Below are 25,460 nucleotides of genomic sequence, written 5' to 3' on the forward strand. Positions count from 1 at the left end.
TCCATATCTGTCTGAACTCCTCCATGTTGCCATTCTCTCCCACACCCTTAGATCCTCTTCCTCCATCCACTTGACTGTCCCCTTCGCCCGTCCTACCGCTATGGGGAGCTCTGGAACTCACTACCATCTGAGCTTAGAAATATTGAATCATTTTCACTTTTCAAATCTAAACTTAAAACTCATTTGCTTAAGACTGCTTTTTCTCTTTGATTACAATTGCTCAGTCGGATTTAAATTTTTGTATTTTACTTTTGTTTATAATCTGTGTTTTGTCTATTGTTTGGTGTCCTTGAGTGTTTAGAAAGACGCCTACAAATAAATAAAATGTATTATTATTATTATTACCAGCAAAATACTCGCGCTTCGCAGCAGAGTGTTAAAGAAGTTATAAAAAAGAAAAGGAAACATTTTAAAAATAACGTAACATTTGCTTTCTATTCGTTTGCATAAGCACAGCCCTTCACCAGCAATTTTAACTTAGTTACAAAGTGATCAAAAATCTCGTTCATACCCTGCGTCCTCTCATTAAACTTGTATCTCGCGAATATATCGATCGTCGTAGGCATGACAAACGCCAGCGGCAGTGTGTCTATGAACTTAATTTAAAGTTAAGCTTTACACCGTGCTTTCCTATTCGATTGCATAAGCACAGTCCTTCACCCACAAGTTAAACTCTGTTACAGCAATTTTAACTCCGTTACAAAGTGATCCAAAGTCTCGTTTATACCCAGCGTCTTCTCATTAAACTTGTATCTCGCGAATATCGTATTCGTAATAGGCATGACAAATGCCAGCGGCAGCCTGTCTATGCACTTAATTTAAACTTACGGTTTCCACCGTGTGCTTTGTTTCCGCAGTAGCTGCACTTATGAATATGCTTGTATGCGTCACTCGCTTCATATTCTTTTGCTGCCTTCTCAATTGTGTAATACGTTTTTTGTTCAGCGCTCTTTGGAGCTCTTCCTTGTTCTCTACGTACTGCGTTCAGAGTCAGTTCACGTGAGCCCCTCTCTTGTGCGATCTTGCGATGTCCACGGCTTTATTTAATGTTAGCTAAGACCCGGCACTTTTGCTGCGTTTGTGCCAAACACTAGACCATCTCATCTTCGTTTGCATAAGCACAGTCCTTCACCCGCGAATATTTACCTTATATGGGAAGACACTCAATTACGTGGGAGGCGTGATGAGGCGGGACGCAACTCTGCCTCACACGGCGACCAAGCTGCAGGCTATGGCCGTATATATATCTACATAAGTAGGATTCAGTTATGGCCGTTACGCATAGAATTTCGAAATGAAACCTGCTTAACTTTTGTAAGTAAGCTGTAAGGACTGAGTCTGCCAAATTTCAGCCTTCTACCTACACGGGAAGTTGGAGAATTAGTGACGAGTCAGTGAGTGAGTCAGTCAATCAGTGAGTCAGTCAGTGAGTCAGTCAGTCAGTGAGGGCTTTGCCTTTTATTAGTATAGATTATTATAAATGTGACGTGCTGATCAATACAGTTCTGCTCTTCTGCCATTTCAAACAGGGCGTGACTTCAATAAGCTAAACATTAAACGTTAGGTACAATTATTCCAGAATTTCGAGAAAACAAGATCTTTCGTTTTATCAAGATCTCGATAAAATGATTCCATTATCTCGAGAAAACAAAGTTCGTTTTTTTAAGATCTCGATAAAATTATTCCGTTATCTCGAAAAAACTATTTAAAAAAATAACGATATTGTAGGCAGCACGGTGGTGCAGTGGTAGCGCTGCTGCCTCGCAGTAAGGAGACCCAGGTTCGCTTCTCAGGTCCTCCTTGCGTGGAGTTTGCATGTTCTCCCCGTGTCTGCGTGTCTGTCAGTCTAAAGACATGCAGGTGAGGTGCAGTGGCGATCCTAAATTGTCCTTGGTGTGTGTGTGTGTTCTGTGGTGGGCTGGCACCCTGCCCATGGTTTGCTTCCTGCCTTGCGCCCCTGTGTTGGCTGGGATTGACTCCAGCAGACCCTCGTGACCCTGTAGTTAGGATATAGCGGGTTGGACAATGACTGACTGACTGACTGATGACGATATTGCACGTCCTCTCTCGGCTTCCGTACTTCTCTAACTTAAACATTGAAAATCTTGATAATCTCTTGACCGTGAACTGCCCAGACAGAAACAGCAATACCTGGCATTTAGAATCAAACAGCTTTAAGGTGAAAAGGTGACAAGAACAGAACACAAAGATGGCACACGCTACACAACTCAAATATGAGACCCCAGGGTTGTCTAATAGCAGCAGCCGTGAGGACGGGTGTGGTTAGAAAAAACTGGAAAAATCATTTTCTGCATCTGTGATGGATTCGCACCATGTCCAGTGTCGTGTCAGGAAGCGTCTGCATTGGAAGGACCCAGGGAGCAAGTATGGGCAGAGTGCTACCTCCCCCGGAACGCTAGATGGCAGCCCCCCTGGGTGGCAGCCGTGCCTCGGACTCCCGCAGGGCTTCATGGAAGATAGAAGATGGGGTGCCGCCAGGGGGCGCTGCAGCTGTTCCTGAGCTCGTGCGGGCACCTGGAAGTGCGGCCGGAAGTGGGGCGACGAGCACCTGAAGCACTTCCGGGTGCCTTCTATAAGGGGCCAGTGGACAGAGCTTGGAGAGCCAGAGTCAGGAGGAGGGAGACAAAGCTGGCCAAGCAGGAGTGGAGGAGAACGAGAGAAGAAGAAAAAGTAAAAAGTACTGAGTATTGTGCTTTGTGCTTGAGACTGCATTGTGCCCGTGGGAAACGAGGAAGGCATTTCCCATGAGGTGAAGAAAAATAAAACATTTGTGAGCCTCCTGCATCTGTCTGTGTCGGATTAAGCAGCACTGGTATAGCGCCATCTATTGTAACACCCTGGGTTTGTTCATTTAGGACCACCAAATGTCTGTTATAGTAATGTACTAACATCACTGTCTCCTGTCAAGCTGAGTTCCATCATCAGGCTTTCTAGTAACCCCATGTCCGCTGTCCCTTTAGCAATACCCTAAAGAGAACCCACAAAGTATTTATCGGGCAAACATCAGTAATACCTAACAGGTTTTCTAGCATCACATCTTTAGGCGAGACACCACGCAGCAATAACAGCGCCAGCCAAAAGACAGCTCAGTGCCCGCTCAGCTGATGTAATGCCCAATAGTAATATATCAGTGTTTTTCCCAGCATTCTCTGTCCAGCGTAACGTACCAGGCTGCCATCCCAGCATCCTCCTTGCTGGGCTTAAACTAAAGCCATTATACCACTTTGTTTTGGTGGCCGTGCCACTTTCCCATTTGAGCTCTCTTTATTCCATTGCTGGCTGGCCATCAGCATCCTAACCATTTCATTTTGAGATGCAGTCCAGTCTCATAGAGGGTGTAAAGAACAAGCGACCAGTTTTTCTGCTTTCCCCAGTTTCACCCCAAATCAAACTTTGGTGCTGGAAGCCTACTTGTCACTGGCCACCATCCTGGACGCTCTCCTACCCCTCCACCCAATAGCAAAGACACAGAAATGCCAAACAGATGGCCAGCCAGGACCGACCTGTAGATTATGGGCAAGCATCGACATTCACATTTAGTCCTTACTCTGCTTCTTTCGTACTCTTTCCTGGATGCAGCGAAGAGCTGGGCGTTGGAAATTGCTATTCCACAGAAGGGAAGGTACATCTGCAGCACCTGTTAAACAAGAAAGAGCAGAGCCGTGTGAGTACAGAGTGCGAGAAATGGGCACCCGCTAGACCACAGGTGTCACACTCAGATCCTGGAGGGCTACACTGGCTGCAGATTTTCATTCTTAATTAGAAACCAATGTCTTCTGCGTACAGAAAAGCATGTGACAGGGTGACTAGAGAGGAGCTGTGGTATTGTATGAGGAAGTCGGGAGTGGCAGAGAAGTACGTAAGAGTTGTACAGGATATGTAGGAGGGAAGTGTGACCGTGGTGAGGTCTGCGGTAGGAGGGACGGAGGTGGGATTACATCAGGGATCGGCTCTGAGGCCTTTCTTATTTGCAGTGGTGATGGACAGGCTGACAGACGAGATTAGACAGGAGTCCAGGTGGACTATGATGTTTGCTGATGACATTGTGATCTGTAGTGAGAGGAGAGAGCAGGTTGAGGAGACCCTGGAGAGTTGGAGATATGGTCTGAAAAGGAGAGGAATGAAGGTCAGTAGGACCACCACGACAGAATACATGAATGAGAGGGAGGTCAGTGGAATGGTGAGGATGAAGGGAGTAGAGTTGGTGAAAGTGGAGGAGTTTAAATACTTGGATCAACAGCTACAGAGTAATTGGGATTGTGGAAGAGAAGTGTAAAAGAGTGTAGGCGGAGAAGAGTGTCAGGAGTGACTTGTGACAGATGGGTATCAGCAAGAGTGAAAGGGAAGGTCTACAGGATGGTAATGAGACCAGCTATGTTATATGGGCTGGAGACGGTGGCACTGACCAGAAAGCAGGAGACAGAGCTGGAAGTGACAGAGTTAAAGATGCTAAGATTTGCATTGGGTGTGACGAGGATGGACAGGATTAGAAATGAGGACATTAGAGGGTCAGCTCAGGTTGGACAGTTGGGAGACAAAGTCAGAGAGGCGAGATTGCGTTAGTTTGTTAGTTTGACATGTGTAGAGGAGAGATGCTGGGCATGTTGAGAGAAGGGTGCTAAGGATAGAGCTGCCAGGTAAGAGGAGGAGAGGAAGGCCTAAGAGAAGGTTTATGGATGTGTTGAGAGAGGACATGAAGGTGATGGGTGTGACAGAGCAAGATGGACAGGACAAGAACATATGGAAGAAGATGATCCGCTGTGGCAACCCCTAACGGGAGCAGCTGAAAGAAGAAGAAGTCTTCTGCTGATAGAACTTACTTCTATTTCATTAATTTGATTGAGTGATTTGTATTTAAAGATTCGGAAACCTCAAAAGTTTTCAGCATCCAGACAATAACTACTCTCCTTCATATAATGTGTTTCAATAAAATATTTGAAGAGAAAGAAGTAAACACTTGAGAAATATTAAGCTGTTCTGGGCCACAAAACATTTGGGTGGTGATCTCGGGTTTGGGAATAAAATCAACCATTTTAGAAAACTCCACTATGGGAAAATGAGGGCACAGACAAGCGATTGAATTAAATAATGGGCTTTATTTATAATGTGAAATGACTTTTAAATAAAAAACAATTGGTTGTAACTAAAATAGTGGCCCTCCTGTAACTGAGTTTGAGGACCCAGAGTTAGCTGGTTGCTTGTTTCATTTCATTACCGTTTGGCTGCTGGTTGAAGGAAAAGAAAATAATTAAGGATTGTGAAGTTAACTAAAATGAAGGCAAAAGGAGGACAATCCATTAGCTGCAGTAACTGGTTACTAATTAAGAAAGTGGCTGCAACAAAAACCTGCATTTGGCCCTCCAGGATGTGATTTGCACCCCTGCTTTAGACCATCAGACCTCCACCCATTCGTCACTTGATTTGCACCCCTGCATTAGACCATCAGACCTCCACCCACCCGTCACTTGATTTGCACCCCTGCTTTAGACCATCAGACCTCCACCCACCCGTCACTTGATTTGCACCCCTGCATTAGACCATCAGACCTCCACCCACCCGTCACTTGATTTGCACCCCTGCTTTAGACCATCAGACCTCCACCCACCCGTCACTTGATTTGCACCCCTGCTTTAGACCATCAGACCTCCACCCACCCGTCACTTGAATTGTCACTGGTCAGCAGAAATTGAAATTGGTTGTGCAGAGTCCCAGTAGGGGGCAGTAGAACCTTTCTTGCTCATCTGATTTAGTATTCATATTCAGTGGATTCACAAAGTTCTCAGACCCCTTTACTTTCCACACATTTGATTGTGTGGATTGATTGAATGGACACGTTTACTATTTTTTCCCATCAGTCTACACTCAGTAACCGAAAATCACAAAGTGAAAAGGTTTGCAAATATATAAAAAATTCCGAACTGACATCTCTCTTATATATAAGTGTTCAGACCCTTAATTCAGCCCTTTTGGCAACAAGTCCAGCTTGGAGTCTTCTTGGCTAAGACTCTACCAGCTTTGAAAAGTCCTGGATGTGGGCAGTTTGCCCCAATCTTCCTGGCAGATCCTCTCAAGCTCCATTAGGTTGGTTGAGACACATCTGTAAACTGCCTTATTCAGGTCTCACCACATATGTTCCATGGGGTCTAAAAGTCCAGGCCACATAAGGACAGTCAGAGACTCGTCCCCGGAGCCACTCTAGCGTTGTCTTGGCTGTGTGCTTCTGGTCCTTGTTTTACAGAAAGGTGAACTGTCGTCCCAGTCTGAGGTGGCATCCACTCTAAAGCAAGTTTTCTTCAAGGACCTCTCTAGATGTGGCTGCATTCATTCATCTCTCAGTTCTGACCAGTATGCCTGTCCCTGCCCCTTTCAGGTGCTGAGCAGTGCCTGGTCTTTCCAGACATAGTGTTTGGAGTTCTGACCAAAGAGTTTAATTTTTGTCCCATCAGCCCAGAGATTTTTTTTCGACATTCTCTAAGAGTCCTTCAAATGTCAGACTCCAAGAAGGAGGCATCCACTTGGCCTTTAACGCCCGATTGACATGTGCTGCTGAGATGGTCACACTTTTGATAGGTTGTCCCATTTCAGCAGAGGTAGAGCGACCATCAGATTGTTGGTTACATCCCTGGCCAAGACCCTACTTGACAAGTTATTCATTTTAACTGGATGTCCAACTCTAGGAAGAGTTATGGTGGTTCCAAGCTTCTCCTATTTCACAGTTATTGAGGCCAGTCTCGGCTGCTTGGCACTTTACAAATGTTTTGATCCCCTTGCCCTGATCATGGAGGTCTACAGAGAGTTCCTTGGACTTCATGTCTTGTTTTTTTGTCTTAACATGTAGTGTGAATTGTAGGACTTTCACAGGGACATCTCACAAGCAACACAGGCCCCCGGGCAAAGTAGTGTGCTGGGGCCCCTGTTTTGATAGTTAAACTGAAACATACATAGGCATCAGAAACATCGTGGGCATCCATGCTCCTGGGGCTCCCAGCCAGTGCCCACACATTAAGATGCTTTTTGATGGGTACAGAATTGGCCCAGGAAGCAAAGGGTGATGGTGCGGGAAACCTCATCAGAATTGGCCGATGTTAAGAGTGGTGTCCACCAGGGGTCAGTGCAGGGGCTGCTGCCATTTTCAGTCAATTAGTCAGTCATTTTCCAACCCGCTATATCCTAATAAAGGGTCACGGGGGTCTGCTGGAGCCAATCCCAGCCAGCAAAGGGCACAAGGCAGGAACAAATCCCAGGCAGGATGCCAGCCCACTGCAGACCAATTATATAGTGCCTTTCCTATCTATCTATCTATGTATCATATAGTGCCTTTCATATCTATCTATCATATAGTGCCTTTCATATCTATCTATCTATCTATGTATCATATAGTGCCTTTCATATCTATCTATCTATCTATCATATAGTGCCTTTCATATCTATCTATGTATCATATAGTGCCTTTCATATCTATCTATCTATCTATGTATCATATAGTGCCTTTCATATCTATCTATCATATAGTGCCTTTCATATCTATCTATCTATGTATCATATAGTGCCTTTCATATCTATCTATGTATCATATAGTGCCTTTCATATCTATCTATCTATCTATCTATCATATTATCTATGTATCATATAGTGCCTTTCATATCTATCTATCATATAGTGCCTTTCATATCTATCTATCTATCTATCTATGTATCATATAGTGCCTTTCATATCTATCTATCTATGTATCATATAGTGCCTTTCATATCTATCTATCTATCTATGTATCATATAGTGCCTTTCATATCTATCTATCTATCTATCATATAGTGCCTTTCATATCTATCTATCTATCTATGTATCATATAGTGCCTTTCATATCTATCTATCTATCTATGTATCATATAGTGCCTTTCATATCTATCTATCTATCTATCTATGTATCATATAGTGCCTTTCATATCTATCTATCTATCTATCATATAGTGCCTTTCATATCTATCTATCATATAGTGCCTTTCATATCTATCTATCTATGTATCATATAGTGCCTTTCATATCTATCTATCTATCATATAGTGCCTTTCATATCTATCTATCTATGTATCTTATAGTGCCTTTCATATCTATCTATGTATCATATAGTGCCTTTCATATCTATCTATCTATCTATCATATAGTGCCTTTCATATCTATCTATCTATCTATGTATCATATAGTGCCTTTCATATCTATCTATCTATAATGGTGTTAATGCTTGGAATAGTCTGCTATTGTAGACTTGTAGATCTACTAATTTGTGTTGCCATCAGGGAAAAATAGTGTTTCTTCTCAGCGAAGAGGCGTATCCATCCATCCATTATCCAGCCCGCTATATCCTAACTACAGGGTCACGGGGGTCTGCTGGAGCCAATCCCAGCCAGCACAGGCCACAAGGCAGGAACAAACCCTGGGCAGGGTGCCAGCCCACTGCAGGGCGCACACACACACACACACACACACACACACACACCAAGCACACACTAGGGACAATTTAGGATCGCTAATGCAACTAACCTGCATATCTTTGGACTGCGAGAGGAAACTCACGCAGACACGGGTAGAACCTGGAAACTCCACGCAGGGAGGACCTGGGAAGTGAACTCAGGTCTCCTAACTGCAAGGCAGCAGCGCAACCCTTGACACATAATTTTAGGAAGTCACAGCACACTGGAGAGATTCTGAAAGACTGGAAAATGGCAAATATCATCCAGTTATATAGAAAGGGTGACAGGTTAGATTCAAGCAACTAAAGGCCAGTAAGCTTAATGGGCATCACTGGAAAATTAATGGAAGGAATTATTAAGGAGAGGATTGAGCAGCACCTGGCAAGGACAGGAGTTTAACTGAACAGTCAGCGTGGGCTCAGACGAGGGAGGTCGTGTTTTACTAACCTGCTGGAAATCTTTGAGGAGGCAACAAAAGGATCTGAACAAAATGGAGCACATGATGTTATTTATCTGGACTTTCAGAAAGCATTTTATGAGGTGCCACATGAGAGGGTGGGCATCAAACTAAAAGAAGTGGGAGTTCAGGGTGTGGTGTGCACAGAATTGGCAAACTCCACATAGGGAGGACTGGGAAGTGAACCCGGGTCTCCTAACTGCGATGCAGCAGTGCTACCCACTGCGCCACCGTACCACCTCAGGGCAGATTTGTGGCAGATGAAATTTAATGTCAGTAAATGTAAAGAATTACACATAGGAAGGAGAAATGTGAGGTTTGAATATACAATGGGCGGTTAGAAAACATCTTTACAAAATAATGATGCACAAATAACACAAAGTTCCAAATCTCAGTTTTTCACAGCAAAGCTTTTGAAGCCGATACCTCCAGCAGGTGACATGTCTGTTTGACCAGTGCAGACTACTTACAGTGACGAGATCTCCTGTACACTGACAGTATAATACGGCGTATTCACTTGTCCTCCAGATAGCACAGCTGATAAAAAATAACATTAGAACAAGGCAGCTTGTGTGCGTACAAGAAGTCTCACTTTACCTGGACTGTCTGTGTCTGTGCATGTTTGGTTAACACGAGCTTGCGGTTCACTCAGTGAAGTGATGGTTACGCTTCAGCAGGAGTTGGCTCTCATTTTTCATTTATTCTTTCTTTCCCTGTCCACTGTCTGAGAGGAGTTTGTTCCACTATGCTGCCATAGTTTGTGTGTGGTCATGTGACTGCATGGCTACGTCTGATTGGTGAAACAGTCATGCAGTAGATCCACTGATAGCTTCTCGCTGGCAATAATATAGAACATCGAATGTGTAAATGGAAAAAAAGTATCGAGTCGAGTGTTGCCCAATGTAGCGGAGTAAGAGTAGCGTTTCTTCTTCACAAATTTACTCAAGTAAAAGCAAAAAGTGTGGTGCAGTAAAACTACTCTTAGACGTACAATTTTTTTTAAAAAAGTTACTGAAGTAAATGTAACTCGTTACTACCCACCTCTCCCTTCACTACCGCAAGGCCTGCAGCATTGAGCAGGACCCCCTTACACCCCTCACGTGGACTTTTCACACTTCTGCCATCCAAGAGAAGATACTGCAGCATCAGAGCCAGATCTGCGAGGCTGCAGGAGAGTTTTCACCCCCAAGCTGTCAGACTCCTTAACACCAGGCTGCATCCTGGGATCTTCCACACGGCCTCAACCACCACTAAAAACAGAACTTTTATACATGAAAACCACAGTCCTGCTAAGATGAGTGTGCAGGTGGAAAAGAACTGAAGATCTCATACTGACCTTTAAGTGCAATTGTGCTTGAAAGTTTGTGAACTCTTTAGAATTTTCTATATTTCTGTATAAATATGACCTAAAACATCATCAGATTTTCACTCAAGTCCTAAAAGTAGATAAAGAGAAACCAGTTAAACAAATGAGACAAAAATATTATACTTGGTCATTTATTTATTGAGGAAAATGATCGAATATTACATATTTGTGAGTGGCAAAAGTATGTGAACCTCACGGATGATCAGTTAGTTTGAAGGTGAGGTGTCAGGTGTTTTCAATCAATGGGATGCCAATCAGGTGTGAGTGGGCACCCTGTGTTATTTAAAGAACAGGATCTATCAAAGTCTGCTCTTCACAACACATGTTTGTGGACGTGTATCATGGCACCAACAAAGGAGATTTCTGAGGACCTCACAAAAAGAGTTGTTGATGCTCATCAGGCTGGAAAAGGTTACAAAACCATCTCTAAAGAGTTTGGACTCCACCAATCCACAGTCAGACAGATTGTGTACAAATGGAGGAAATTCAAGACCATTGTTACCCTCCCCAGGAGTGGTCGACCAACAAAGATCACTCCAAGAGCAAGGCGTGTAATAGTCGGCGAGGTCACAAAGGACCCCAGGGTAACTTCTAAGCAACTGAAGGCCTCTCTCACATTGGCTAATGTTCATGTTCATGAGTCCACCATCAGGAGAACACTGAACAACAATGGTGTGCATGGCAGGGTTGCAAGGAGAAAGCCACTGCTCTCCAAAAAAACATTGCTGCTCGTCTGCAGTTTGCTAAAGATCACGTGGACAAACCAGAAGGCTATTGGAAGAATGTTTTGTGGACGGATGAGACCAAAATAGAACTTTTTGGTTTAAATGAAAAGCGTTATGTTTGGAGAAAGGAAAACACTGCATTCCAGCATAAGAACCTTATCCCATCTGTGAAACATGGTGGTGGTAGTATCATGGTTTGGGCCTGTTTTGCTGCATCTGGGCCAGGACGGCTTGCCTTCATTGATGGAACAATGAATTCTGAATTATATCAGAGAATTCTAAAGGAAAATGTCAGGACATCTGTCCATGAACTGAATCTCAAGAGAAGGTGGGTCATGCAGCAAGACAACGACCCTAAGCACACAAGTCGTTCTACCAAAGAATGGATAAAGAAGAACAAAGTGAATGTTCTGGAATGGCCAAGTCAAAGTCCTGACCTTAATCCAATCGAAATGTTGTGGAAGGACCTGAAGAGAGCAGTTCATGTGAGGAAACCCACCAACATCCCAGAGTTGAAGCTGTTCTGTACGGAGGAATGGGCGAAAATTCCTCCAAGCCGGTGTGCAGGAATGATCAAAGTTACCGGAAACGTTTAGTTGCAGTTATTGGGGGTCACAGCAGATACTGAAAGCAAAGGTTCACATACTTTTGTCACTCACAGATATGTAATATTCGATCATTTTCCTTAATAAATAAATGACCAAGTATAATATTTTTGTCTCATTTGTTTAACTGGTTTCTCTTTATCTACTTTTAGGACTTGAGTGAAAATCTGATGATGTTTTAGTTCATATTTATGCAGAAATAGAGAAAATTCTAAAGGGTTCACAGATTTTCAAGCACAACTGTATTTTAAACTCTGCACTTGACATTCTTTGAAACATTCTGACCTGGCATTGTTTGCACGTCTTAAACAATTTTTATCATACGCTGATCATTTCTGTATTATCTTCTATTTATTTATTATATTACTAGGTAGCTTTGCCCCCTGGTCGCTTCGCTTGCCAACTCCTGTTTATGTTTTTCCAGATACACAATTTTAAGATTTTTTTTTCCTTTGAATTGTTGCTATTTTATTAGTTTCACTTTTATTTCAGAACTTCTGTTAAAAATAATATTTGGAATATTTCGAGTGCCAATGTGCTGAATCTTTTTAATGAGGTCAGTGAGACGTGTTTAATGACTTTGTACCCTAATTCAGGACGGGTGTCCCCGTTTGGAATTTCAGCCCAGACAAAACGATTGACATCATCAGCAGTTATTAATTTTTTTTGCAAAGTAACCAATAAATGCGTGTGAGGTAAACTCCGTTTTTGAAATTCTCTTGACTTAAACTTCAAAGCCTTACAATATTTACATATTCCTGACATATCACCTGTATCCATTGTGGACTTGAACCCAGACACAGGCAGACGGACATCTTACGTCACCACACACCCTTTATTTACAAGTCACTTATGTGCACCACAAACCCCAGTGCCTCTTGCATCGTTTCCCCCAAATGTCCAGGCCTCACAATGCCTCTCTCTCCTGGCCGCCTCCAGTCCTCTCTCCAGCTCCGTCTCTCTTCCACCCGACATCCACCAATGACTGGAGGGAGGCGGCCCCTTAAATAGGAACCCGGATGGGCTCCAGCTGCTTCCCGGCACTCCTCTGAAAACACACCCCAGTGTGGCGGAAGTGCCAGCTGCGCACCCGGAAGCCATCTGGGTGTCCCCTGTCGTCCCCCCAGGAAGTGCTGGGCTCCAGGGATATCCAGGCACCGGGACGCCGCCTGGCGGTGGCCACGGGTCCCTACAGGGCTGGGCTTCCAATCCTTTACCCGAGGCCCCCAACATAACCAGGTCTGGAGGAGGCACAAGCCCCGGCCGGATGCCACACCATATATATCTCTATTCACCTTTTCGTTATTTCTCTTTCTTTGCGCTAATGCGATTTTTACTTTTTTATTTTTTGACACTGTCGTTTTTTTCTGCATCTTGCTCTGCATGTGTATTGCGCCTACGTTTTTTTTTTTTTTGAGTCTTTTGAATTCCACTTTTCATTTTCTCTAACCTGCTCAGCATGTGTTTTAGCCCCCTTGTTTTTTAACCTCTTTATGACGTTTTACTTTGTTTTCTACTCTGTCTTTTATTTCTGACCTCGCTTTATTAGAGCTTTTGTTTCAAGGACTTCTGGTCCGTGGTGATTATTTTCCCTTTTTCGAGAAACAATTTCCGTTTGTTTGCGCTCCTGCGATCTTTACATTTTTTTTTTTTTATATTTTCTAATTTTCCTACTTTCATATTCCTTAACTTTCTCCACACGTGTATGGCGCAAACGTTTTTTTTTTTTGAGCTTTTGAATTCCACTGCTCTCCTAATCTTAACCTGCTCTGCATGTGTATGGCGCCAACATCCGGATTGGACGTGCGTTTTTTTCAATTCCACTTGTTCCGGGCTGATAATCCCTTTCCTTATTTTCTGAATTTGCACCTGGATTATTCTTTTTTGTCTCTCCAACAAGTCTCTTTTCTCTGCGCTGCTTTCTTCTTCACTTAGTCGTCTACATTTCATTTATAACGTATTGTCCTTATAGGTTTATATGCGCTGAGAGCCCTGTGACGATGTGGGTTCTGGCTCCACGCTCCCATGGCTGTTTGGGAACCCTTGAACCCAACACCGTCGATAATGAAACCGAGTGAGCCAGTCAATGGAGGCAAATTGAGCATCTGAGCAAGGGGATGGTTGAAAGTACAAAAGTGCTTTTATTTAAAACAGTCAACAAAAACAAAATTCATAAATAAATAGTGCAGTCCATTCAAAGTTCATTAAATAAATAATCCATAAAATGAAAACGTGGAGGTTAAAACAACAATAAGAAAAAAGAATCCTTTAAAAACGAGAGGTTAAAATCTTCTTCTGGAAGCAGTCTTTAAAACAAAAAAACAAATCCGGTGCTTTTCTGTATGCGTCTCACCTGCTTATCCCGTACGGGCTTCGCAGCAGGCAAGACGCTCTCTGCAGCTGCCCTCCTACTTCACACGCTCGAGACTGGAGACCTCCCGATCCCTGGCTCCGGTATGGCACTCATCCCAGTCCCCGAGACTTGATTACCCCAATAGCCAGGTCGCTCATATTGGGGACTCCACCACCAAGCCTCCCGACTTCCGCTGCCTTTCCGCGGCTCGTCGCTTTCACCTTGTCACTCCCGCTACCAGATCGCTCAGCGGGAGCGACATCTACACAAACACCTGGGTGTCGGCCTAACACCCAGCTTCCTCGCAGCTGCCCACGAGCGCTCGATCGCGCGCTCACCACACGCTCCGCGTGTCCGTCTCTCTCCTGCACCGCTTGCTTCCACGCTCGCTGTAACCTCCGTCCTCTCTTTCCTTTCCTTTTTCTCTCCGATCGTTTTTTTCACCTCTTCCCGAACGTTTCTTTTCTCTTTCCTCTAAAACCGACTCGCGCTTCTTTTTAAAATGACGAGGGCCACAGCAGCTGCAGCATTAGCCGCGGGACAATCATGAATGTGGGCAGTTCCTCACCTGTGCACTAGGTGAGAAACGCCCACACCCTACGGATCGTCCCACGGCCCACTATGGCCCAACGTCCCCTCGCTAAGCCGCGAGCACAATGATTATTTATTTAAAATGGCCTTTACTCAACGAGCTGTGGACCCATAACACCACAAGCCCTGGATCTGTGTGTGCTCAAAGACAAAACACGACTGGGTGTGTTGCTGGCTGTGCTCTTCTTTGGTTGTAAGTCGGCGTGTCTTGCAAGAATCTCATGTTCTACGTCATCGTGAGACGGGCTGGGGTCAATCTCTTGGCACAAAGTCTTATGTTTAAGGTCCCCGCCCGATGCTCCACGGCCAATCTCGTTAGTCACGCGGGTCTTTGAAGTGTCTTCCGTGTCCCTACTGTTTCTCCTCGGGATTTTTTTTTTTTTTTAATAATAGAGAGAGACATATTTATTGATCTAGATTGCAGAATTCCATACATTGCATCAGTCTTGTCTTTGCACAATGTGTGACGCTGCGGGTTCGCTCCACGCTCCCAACGTCCTTATAGGAGGCCTGAACCCAACAGCGTCGATAATGTCACTTAGATGAGCTGACAAGTGAGGACAACTCTCAAATGAGGCCAGGGGATATTTCCAAAAAAAAAAAAAAGTGCAGAAGTGCTTTTATTAGAATAATAATCAAAACAAAACAAAGCTCAAATTAAATAAAGTGCAGTGCTTCAGCCCCAATAAATATTCCTTAAATCCAGTGGGGATAAAAATCATCAATAAATAGATCCTTTAAAATCCGAGGTTAAAATAACATGCAGAAGTTAATGCAGTCTCTCTCATCACTCTCCTTTCCAGCCCACCTCCGTCTCTCTTGCTCCCCGGCTCACCCATTGCTCTCGCAGCCGGCGGAGACCCAACAGCCACGAGCTCCTTAAGCCAGCCTCCGCCTTGGCCCCCTTACGGACGTCACTGCCAGACCGACGAGGTCGGCTCTCCTCCCTTCATCCTTCGCCCACCCGTAGTCGCCCCTCGGATCCCTCTGAAGGACACTTGATTTGCTCACCCGAACATTCAGTGAGGCGAACTAGTCCGCAGAGCTCAACAGCTTAACGCTCCTTAGCGGGGCCCCAGCTCGTTCTGTCTCCTCTTTCCAGGTGGCCAGATCCTCTTGCTTAGACTGCCTTTCTCACGTCCTTTAACGTCGTCGTCGTCGTCGTCGCTTCGATCGAGCTCTCTATTCATATTCCCCTTTATCTGGTGTTGACCCGTATATACGGTATACACATCCCAGTGCGTGCCTCCGTGGGCGCAGCGCCTTAATCAATGAGGCAATCAAGAACGACCGCACCAACACGTGCAGGTGTGACTCGCTCCAACCACCTCATTAACTCCCAGCGGTCGTGCAATCGCGCCCCCGGAGAACGGCACGGCTATACGGATTTAAAACCCGGGCTTTATTGGACCCGCTATACCACACAATGTCTTGATTTTTTTGTGTTTTCATTTTATTTTTAAATTAAAATTTAAATTCTATTTTTAATTTAATTCTATTTTTTTATTTGCACTTCATGTTGTTACACTGTGGACCCTGAGCTTCGCAATTTCGTATACTTGAATATGGTTGAGATGACAATAAAGTTTGCTTTGACTCCCACTTGACTAAAAACAAAAGCGTGAATTAATTTTTCAGCATCTTGCAAAGTAATAAGGTATCTAACTTTTGTTATATTTCTTAAGTGAAAAAATGCAGTCCTGGTAATCTGATTAACAAGTGATTTCAAATTGAGGTCAGAGTCAATAATTACCCCTAAATTCTTTACCTCGGTCTTGACTCTTAAGCCTAATAGATCAAGTTTATTTCTAATATCCTCATTATATCCAATTTTGCCAATCGCTAAGATCACTAAGGAAAAGAAAGGAAGAAAAAAAAGAAGAGGGAGGCTAAAGGACGGAGGTTATAAAAAAAGGATAATAAAATTAAAGATGGGCAGAGAGCAGGAAGAGCTGGTCTGAGAGAGAGAGTAGCAGGCAGATGGATGTGTGAGCCCCTGGAGAAGAAGTGAGCTGATCAGCACTCGATGGGGTCGGGTACTCCTGGTGAGTGATTTGGGAGAGCAGCAGTGACTGTAGTGCTCTAAGTGTGCCCTCATCGTGAGGAGCCAGGAGTCAGCACCGCTTTGGAGTGGGCACAACTATGGGGACTCAGACAAGGGAAGGCTATGCAAGTGGCCCGTGTAGCAGCAGAAAGATGGGGAGGAGGAGCAATGTCCGGATTGGGAGCCCCCTACAAGGGACAGATGTGGAGCCAGGTCAGAGAAGAAGGGTGCCTGCTTGTGGACTTCTCCTCGGTCTGCAAGGTCCGAAAAGGGCAAGCCAAGGAGACATCAGTTTAAACGGGCACCAAGGCTCAGAGTGTTTTTAACAAGAGAATGCCTGTATTACCGTGGTATTTCCCTCTACTTACCCTTTACCTGTTTCCTCAAGGGTACAGTAAGTGTACTCGTCAGGTTCGTTATCGGGTTGGTCTACTGTTGCACTTTAAGATGAACGCACACATACATAGCTATACGCATACACACAGACCCTAACCACAACAGTGCCCCATTAATGACACACACACACACACACACACACTGATCAACCCTTAGCACTTTAAACCAGACAAGTGCTTTAGGTTTAACACAACCAGTCACTCTCTCAGCACTTCAAGAGACTTACTTATTATCAGCATGAACAACGTACAGTGTTTTAATGATATCTCAGACCTAAATATTACTTTTGGTCTACAAGAATACATTTAAACCTACAAAGGCTCAGACTATAGGCCATTCATCAGCCAAGAATACCTTCTTCACGTACTGTTCCAACTATTGAGTGGCGCTTCTCACTCTCAGCCGAAATAAACCTCGCAGCACAGAAATAATGGCAAAAGTCCGGCTGTCACCAGGTGCTCAGATAAATGTAACGTATTACTTCAACCACTCTAAACATTAAGACAAAGCATAGAAAGTTAAAAGTAACATGATATTTATTACAAGAATAATAATAATACCACTGGAACAAAGAATAATAGAAAACAGGTACTGATAGGAAAGTCTCAATAGATAGATAGATAGATAGATGTGAAAGGCACTATATAATAGATAGATAGATAGATAGATAGATAGATAGATAGATGTGAAAGGCACTATATAATAGATAGATAGATAGATAGATAGATAGATGTGAAAGGCACTATATAATAGATAGATAGATAGATAGATAGATAGATAGGAAAGGCACTATGTAATAGATAGATAGATAGATAGATGTGAAAGGCACTATATAATAGATAGATAGATAGATAGATAGATAGATAGATAGATAGATAGATAGATAGATAGATAGATAGATGTGAAAGGCACTATATAATAGATAGACAGATAGATAGATAGATAGATGTGAAAGGCACTATATAATAGATAGATAGATAGATAGATAGATAGATAGATAGATAGATAGATAGATAGATGTGAAAGGCACTATATAATAGATAGATAGATAGATAGATAGATAGATAGATAGATAGATAGATAGGAAAGGCACTATATAATAGATAGATAGATAGATTGATAGATAGATAGATGTGAAAGGCACTATATAATAGATAGCTAGCGATGACAATGAATGTCCGAGGGAGGCGTCTGATTTAGCAATCGAAGTTCACGATGCCTTTCTGATGACCAGTGCCATCTTTATCCGTTTCTCTTCTTCTCCTTCTGCTTCTTTCTTCTTCTCTGATGTTGCTTTCAAAATGAGGCCTATTTATTATCAAATGTCATGCCGTAGCTTCACAACAAATGCACCTGATTGGCTGGCTGTCAGTATGATTGATGAATTTTGCTCAAACTCTTTAATCCATCTTTTCCCTGATAATAAAGTTCTTTGATTTTGCCTCATGTCTGTCAAATTGTTGTCCCACATGTCCATATCAATAGCCCGAGGTGTCAACTCAGTCTTCCTTTCCCAGGTTATAAAGTAATTGAGCCACCAGCATGTCTTCCTTTCAATGTTGAAACAGTTGTTTTAAAAGTGAGGTGTAAGAAAACCTGCTTTGATTTGTCTAAAATGTAGTTCATCTGTTTTATCTTGACCAAAATATAAAGGAAAATTAAACCAAAATGTACAGATTTTATACACCATAACAATGTCCATGTTGTTTTAACATCATTTTTAAGGAATCGGTTTAGGATTTATTGATTTAAATAAATTTAAATAACCCTAATTGATTGATTGTGAATTTCCCCTTGGGATTAATAAAGTATCTATCTATCCATCTATCTTTCTATTTTTTTTTAACCTCCACCTTTTAAAATGGATCGTTTATATGCATGGAACTGAATGCTGCACTATTTCTTGCTTTGAGTTGTCTTTAATAAACACTCCAGCACTCGTTCACCCATCCCTTGTTCATTGTGTTTGTGTCCTCACTGGACGCGGCCCGTCTGGTCACATTATCGGCGGCGGCTCAAGAGGATTCCGCACTCAGTAGGGAGAGTGGAGCCGACCCACACCGTCATGGGGGGAGGCCTCCAATAAAAAGTAATGCGGTGTATTTGATTCACTGATCTTGTCTTTGGTGACGATGCTGTGATCTTCGTGGAGTCATTGAAGGCTCTCGAGAGACTGAGCGAGGAGTCTGAGAGTCTGTGCTTGCGAGGGTCCTGATAAAAACCAACATCCAGGCCGAGTGTCGACCTCGTCATTGAGAGGTTTACTTACCATGGCAGTGACATTCATGTCTCTGGTGACTCTTTCTATGAAGTCAGCAGATGGATTGGGAGAGCATGGGGGGGTCATGAGGTCACTGGAAAGGCATGTGTGGCGCTACTGATATCTCTGCAAAAGGACAAAAGTCCAAGTCTTTAGAGTCCTGGTCCTCCCTGTTTGTGAAACATGGACGTTATCCAGTGACCTGAGACAAAGACTGGACTCCTTCATGTGTGTCTCTTTAGAGAATCCTTGGGTCCTGCTGGTTAGACTTTGTGTTGCTCATGGAGTCCAGAATGAGGCACGTGACCTGCATTGTGAGGGAGCGTCAGTTAGGACACTACGGCCATGTGGCACGATGACCCGAGGGTGAGCCAGCTCGTAGGACCCTCATTGTTGAGAACCTGAGCGGCCGGATCAGGCCAAGGGGACGACCACGTAACACCTGGCTGTGGCAGATAGAGGGACATTTCCAGGGGGATGAGAGTGGACCGCATATCTGCCTGGGGGGATGCCAACCGGGATCCTGAACTGTTTGGTCGTGTGGTGGATGCAGCAACGTGCTGTGCCAGTGCATGCTCCCCAGCAAAGCTCGCCAGTCCTATCCACTCATTTCAAGTCGAGTTTTGAAAGTCCCTAAAGTCATTCTGTCTACCACACGCTACAATAATATACAATAAAATTTATTTTTGTATTGCCCAAAATCACACAAGAAGTGCCGCAATGGGCTTTAACAGGGTCCTGCCACTTGACAGCCCCTCAGCCTTGACTCTCGAAGAAGATGCGGAAAAACTCCCAAAAAAACCCTTGTAGGGGGGAAAAAATGGAAGAAACCTTGGGAAGGGCAGTTCAAAGAGAGACCCCTTTCCAGGTAGGTTGGGTGCAGTGGGTGTCAAAAAGAAAAAGGGGGTCAATACAATACAATAGACAGAACAGAACAAATCCTCAATACAGTATAGAAATAAAAAATGTACAAGAATGGAGCAGAATTTAACAGTAGATGATATCTCATGAGCGGCACGGTGGCGCAGTGGTAGCGCTGCTGCCTCGCAGCTGCGTGGAGTTTGCATGTTCTCCCCGTGTCTGCGTGGGTTTCCTCCCACAGTCCAAAGACATGCCGGTTAGGCGGACTGGCAATTCTAAATTGGCCCTAGTGTGTGCTTGGTGTGTGTGTGTGTCCTGAGGTGGGTTGGCATCCTGCCCAGGGATTTGTTCCTGCCTTGTGCCCTGTGTTGGCTGGGATTGGCTCCTGCAGACCCCCGTGACCCTGTGTTCGGATTCAGCGGGTTGGAAAATGGATGGATGGATGATATCCCATAATATGATTTGGGTTTGTTTAGAGTCCTGGAGACCTCATTCATCAGGCTGCCTCCCCCTATTGGCCATTCCACAGCTGAAACAGTGCTGGGCCAGCCAATCCGATGAAAGGACCCCTCTACCTGACAATTCCTGTGATCCTCCATCAGGGATGACCTGCTGTGGTGATTGGTGTCAATGTATCTGTAACGGTTTGGCCTGCTTGTGCCGAGCTGGTAAGTCAAGCAGCTGTCCACGTGGAGATATGGCGGTACATGCGGGGTGCTATAAAGCTTAAATACTTAACACTTTGATAAACAATTCAGCGTCACACAGGCGCGGATGGCTCAGATGAGGGTGATTGCTCACCAGACTTTAACCCCCTCTCCTCTCTTCCCCACCGAACTACTGAAGAAACACCACAGCAATAATCACTCTCGGCTTATGATGTCACGTCCGGTTTCAACCCTCCATGCCCCACCTGCAGCGGATGCCACTTCCAGTTCCCAGAATGCCACCTGCTTACATCATTTCCTGCTATTTCACTATATAAATGTCCACCGTTATTGCTCTGATCAGTTCAGTTTGGACTCAAGTCTCTAAAAACCAACCCAATATTTCAACAACCTTCATTAAACGGGGACGATCCCCAAAACCTTGACTTTGTTTTGTCACTTTTGTTACACCAGTTAACAATAAGTATGGCGTAGGCAAACCAAACTAGTGACCATAGGAATCTCTGTGATTATTTATTTTGGGTATAATGATCCTGCGGTGGGTTGGCGCCCTGCCCAGGATTGGTTCCTGCCTTGTGCCCTGTGTTGGCTGGGATTGGCTCCAGCAGACCCCCGTGACCCTGTATTTGGATTCAGCGGGTTAGAAAATGGATGGATGGATGGATATAATGATAAGAGCACCTGGTGTGGCTGACTGTTATTTACCCTCAGGGGTTAGCAGCTGAGGGGGCACACCTCCAGTTAAGAGTAATGCGGTGAATGGGCACCTGCTTTGCTGATGGGCACAGGTGTGGCTTCACCGTTTGGCTTGCTTGTGCTGAGCTGGTATGACTCTTTGCTTGAAGCAACTGTCCACGTGCAGGTAAGGCTATACACAAGCAGCCATATTAAGGCAAGTCCCCACCACAGTACAGCAGGGGAAAATGACCTGTCTCTGCCTGCTGCTCCAAGTGCCTCCCATTTTGAAGGTAATCTTCTTCTTCTTCTTCTTCATTCGGCTGCTCCCATTAGGCGTCACCACAGTGGATCATCTAGTTCCATATCTTCCTGTCCTCGACATCCTTCTCTGTCACACTCATCACCTGCATGTCCTTTCTGACCACATCCATAAGCCTTTCTCTTCTCCTCTATCCTTAACATCCTTCTCCCAATATACCCAGCGTGCATCTCTCCTCTGCACATGTCCAAACCAACACAATCTCGCCTCCCTGAATTTGTCTCCGAACCGTCCAACCTGAGCTGACCCTCTAATGTCCTCACTTCTAATCCTGTCCATAATGAATACTGTTAATAATTACACACATGAGGGTGACGCGGTGGCGGAGCGGTAGCACTTCTGTCTCACAGTATGGAGTCATGTCACTGGTATTTCCCTGTCTGGAGTTTCCACAGTGAGCTCCGGTTCGCCTCCCTGACTTTGTCTCCGAACTGTCCCACCTGAGCTGACCCTCTAATGTCCTCACTTCTAATCCTATGCATCCTCGTATTGTGGCAAAGGCGCTATATACGCGTCGACCCAACACAGACTGACAATGGAGGCACGTGTAAAACTAACACAAAAGAACTTTCATTTTTCTTCCCCGTGCCCCACAGGCCCAACACAGTCCCAAACCACGCTCTTCTTCTTCCACTACTCCTGCCAGGCAGCTTTGTCGTCCTCCTCCCGACTCTGACGTCTAGAGTAGCGGCTGCAGGCTCCTCTTATAGCACCCCCAGAAGTGCTCCAGGTGCTCGTCGACCCACTTCTGGCTGCACCTCCGGGTGTGGCTGCGTTGCTGCCCACATAGGCTCGTTAAGCCATGCAGCTCCCCCTGGCGGTGCCCATGGAGCCCAACAGGGATGAGCTCCACTGTTCCACCATTGTGGCCCTGATACAACCCAGGGGGGCTGCCACCAAGTGTTCTGGGGAACGTAGGGTGTAGCCCATGGGTGTTCCCCCAGATCCAGTGTCAAAGTGGTGTCCCGGCTGAGTATGGGACCCGGCTGCCCGACACAGCATCTTAAATTCTGCCACCTCCATTTTGAAGGTACTGGTGGTACAATTGTTTTTTTTTAAGTTTTGCAATTAACCAAATACGTTCTATATAAAAACTTTATCAGACTTTTTAAACAAATTTCGCTTGCGTCTGAAATGAATGAAAATTGCAAAACCATTAATGCAAAAGCAGCAGCAAAAACAATCATACTGTGCACTTCCACCTAACTACCGTAAAATGAAAGTGTAAAAACAATCATATTGAAATAATAAACGACTAGGGTACCAAGCGAGCAGCTGTAAAATATGCAAAAGAAATGAACACAGAAAAATGAAATGGAGTTGCAAATGATTAATCAATCATTCACAATGAAATGCTTATTTCAGGCCGAAGGGTTATTTTGGAATACACTGTCGCCTCTCCCAGAATTTATGGTTTTGGTGCGATTACTTCCGACGACCGACTGACTTTGGTTTAGCTGCACCCATTGCCGGCAGCAGTCAAGTTGACTTCATCAAATGAGTTTTTCCATGCTGACGTCAACTTGAGCGCACGCCCATGTATAATGCATCTGCTTGAAGGGAATTCATTCTACATGAATACAAAACGCTGATGCAAAATGTGACATGAATAATGCACGGCAAATAGTAGTAGGCGAGAACGTAGAACATATGTAGCGTCTGATTGATACAGAGGCAAATCAAGCAGATAAATCACGCTATACTAAGTGCATTTGTAGGAGTTTTTGTTGGGTTTATTACCTTCAGTGTTTACAAGAACATAAAAAGATACGATAAACAAGAGGAGGGAGCATTCAGTCCATCAAGGCTAATAGCTGAGCTGCCCTCAATATCTCATCCAGGTTCTTCTTAAAGGTTGTGAAGGTTTCTACTTCAACTCCAAGTCTCGCTAGTTTGTCTCAGATTCCCACAACTCTGCGTAAAGAAGTGCTTTTTGGATTCAGTCCTAAACAATGTCCTCGAGGAGGGGATTCACCCTTAAGGGCTCATTTATACTTCATGCTCAGATCGTGGATACTACGGGACTGATGTGCGCGCTTCGATGTTTGATGAATGGTGTGATGTGGTGAAGCCAAATAGATAGATAGATAGATAGATAGATAGATAGATAGATAGATGTGAAAGGCACTATATAATAGATAGATAGATAGATAGATAGATAGATAGATAGACAGATAGATAGATAGATAGATAGATAGATATGAAAGGCACTATATAATAGATAGATAGATAGATAGATAGATAGATAGATAGATAGATAGATAGATAGATAGATGTGAAAGGCACTATATAATAGATAGATAGATAGATAGATAGATAGATAGATAGATAGATAGATAGATGTGAAAGGCACTATATAATAGATAGATAGATAGATAGATAGATAGATAGATAGATAGATAGATAGATAGATGTGAAAGGCACTATATAATAGATAGATAGATAGATAGATAGATAGATAGATGTGAAAGGCACTATATAATAGATAGATAGATAGATAGATAGATAGATAGATAGATATGAAAGGCACTATATAATAGATAGATAGATAGATAGATAGATAGATAGATAGATAGATAGATACTTTATTAATCCCAAGGTGAAATTCCCATACTCCAGCAGCAGCATACTGATAATAAACAATATTAAATTAAAGAGTGATAACAATGCAGGTTTAACAGACAATAACTTTGTATAATGTTAACGTTTACCCCACTGGGTGGAATTGAAGAGTCACATAGTGTTGGGTCTCCTCAGTCTGTCAGTGGAGCAGGATGGTGACAGTAGTCTGTCGCTGAAGCTGCTCCTCTGTCTGGAGATGATCCTGTTCAGTGGATGCAGTGGATTCTCCATGATTGACAGGAGTCTGCTCAGCGCCCGTCGCTCTGCCACGGATGTCAGACTGTCCAGCTCCGTGCCTACAATAGAGGCTGCCTTCCTCATCAGTTTGTCCAGGTGTGAGGCGTCCCTCTTCTTTATGATGTCTACCCAGCACACCACTGCGTACAAGAGGGCGCTCACCACAACCGTCTGGTAGAACATCTGCAGCATCTTATTGTAGATATTGAAGGATGCCAGTCTTCTAATGAAGTATAGTCGGCTCTGTCCTCTCTTACACAGATCATCAGTATTGGCAGTCCAGTCCAATTTGTCATCCAGCTGCACTCCCAGGTATTTATAGGTCTGCACCCTCTGTACACAGTCACCTCCGATGATCACGGGGTCCATGAGGGGCCTGGGTCTCCTAAAATCCACCACCAGCTCCTTGGTTTTGCTGGTGTTCAGGTGTAGGTGGTTTGAGTCGCACCATTTAACAAAGTCTTTGATTAGGTTCCTGTACTCCTCCTCCTGCCCACTCCTGATACAGCCTACAATAGCCGTGTCATATACAATGCCAACATACAGATCCATTTGTGGTGCTTTTATATTCAAGCATTGCATATTCCTGATCGTAATGACACGATACATTTTAAAAGTCTCACCTACCAACTTTTGTGATGTCTTTTTTTTCTGGGGCTTCCTTCTGACCTGACAGGAGCGACAAATATCAACAGATCACCATACAGAACACACAAAATTTACGATATTCCAGCTCTCTGCACATTTAGAATCCTTAGATTTATAGTTGACTAGCAAAATACCCACACT

The 25,460-nt window shown here is 44.0% G+C and overlaps 1 protein-coding gene across 1 annotated transcript in view; it reads right to left on the bottom strand.

Moving 5' to 3' along the window:
• The window catches only part of pde11a (phosphodiesterase 11a), a 401,879-nt gene that overhangs the window by 224,679 nt on the left and 151,740 nt on the right, over positions 1–25,460 (bottom strand). Inside the window, exon 3 of the mRNA XM_039757714.1 lies at positions 3,569–3,658. Coding sequence (XP_039613648.1) covers positions 3,569–3,658 — 90 coding nt within the window. The remainder of the gene's footprint in view (positions 1–3,568; positions 3,659–25,460) is intronic.

This window comes from Polypterus senegalus, chromosome 6, assembly GCF_016835505.1.
Source record: "Polypterus senegalus isolate Bchr_013 chromosome 6, ASM1683550v1, whole genome shotgun sequence".
In the NCBI taxonomy this organism is placed as follows: Eukaryota; Metazoa; Chordata; class Cladistia; order Polypteriformes; family Polypteridae; genus Polypterus; species Polypterus senegalus.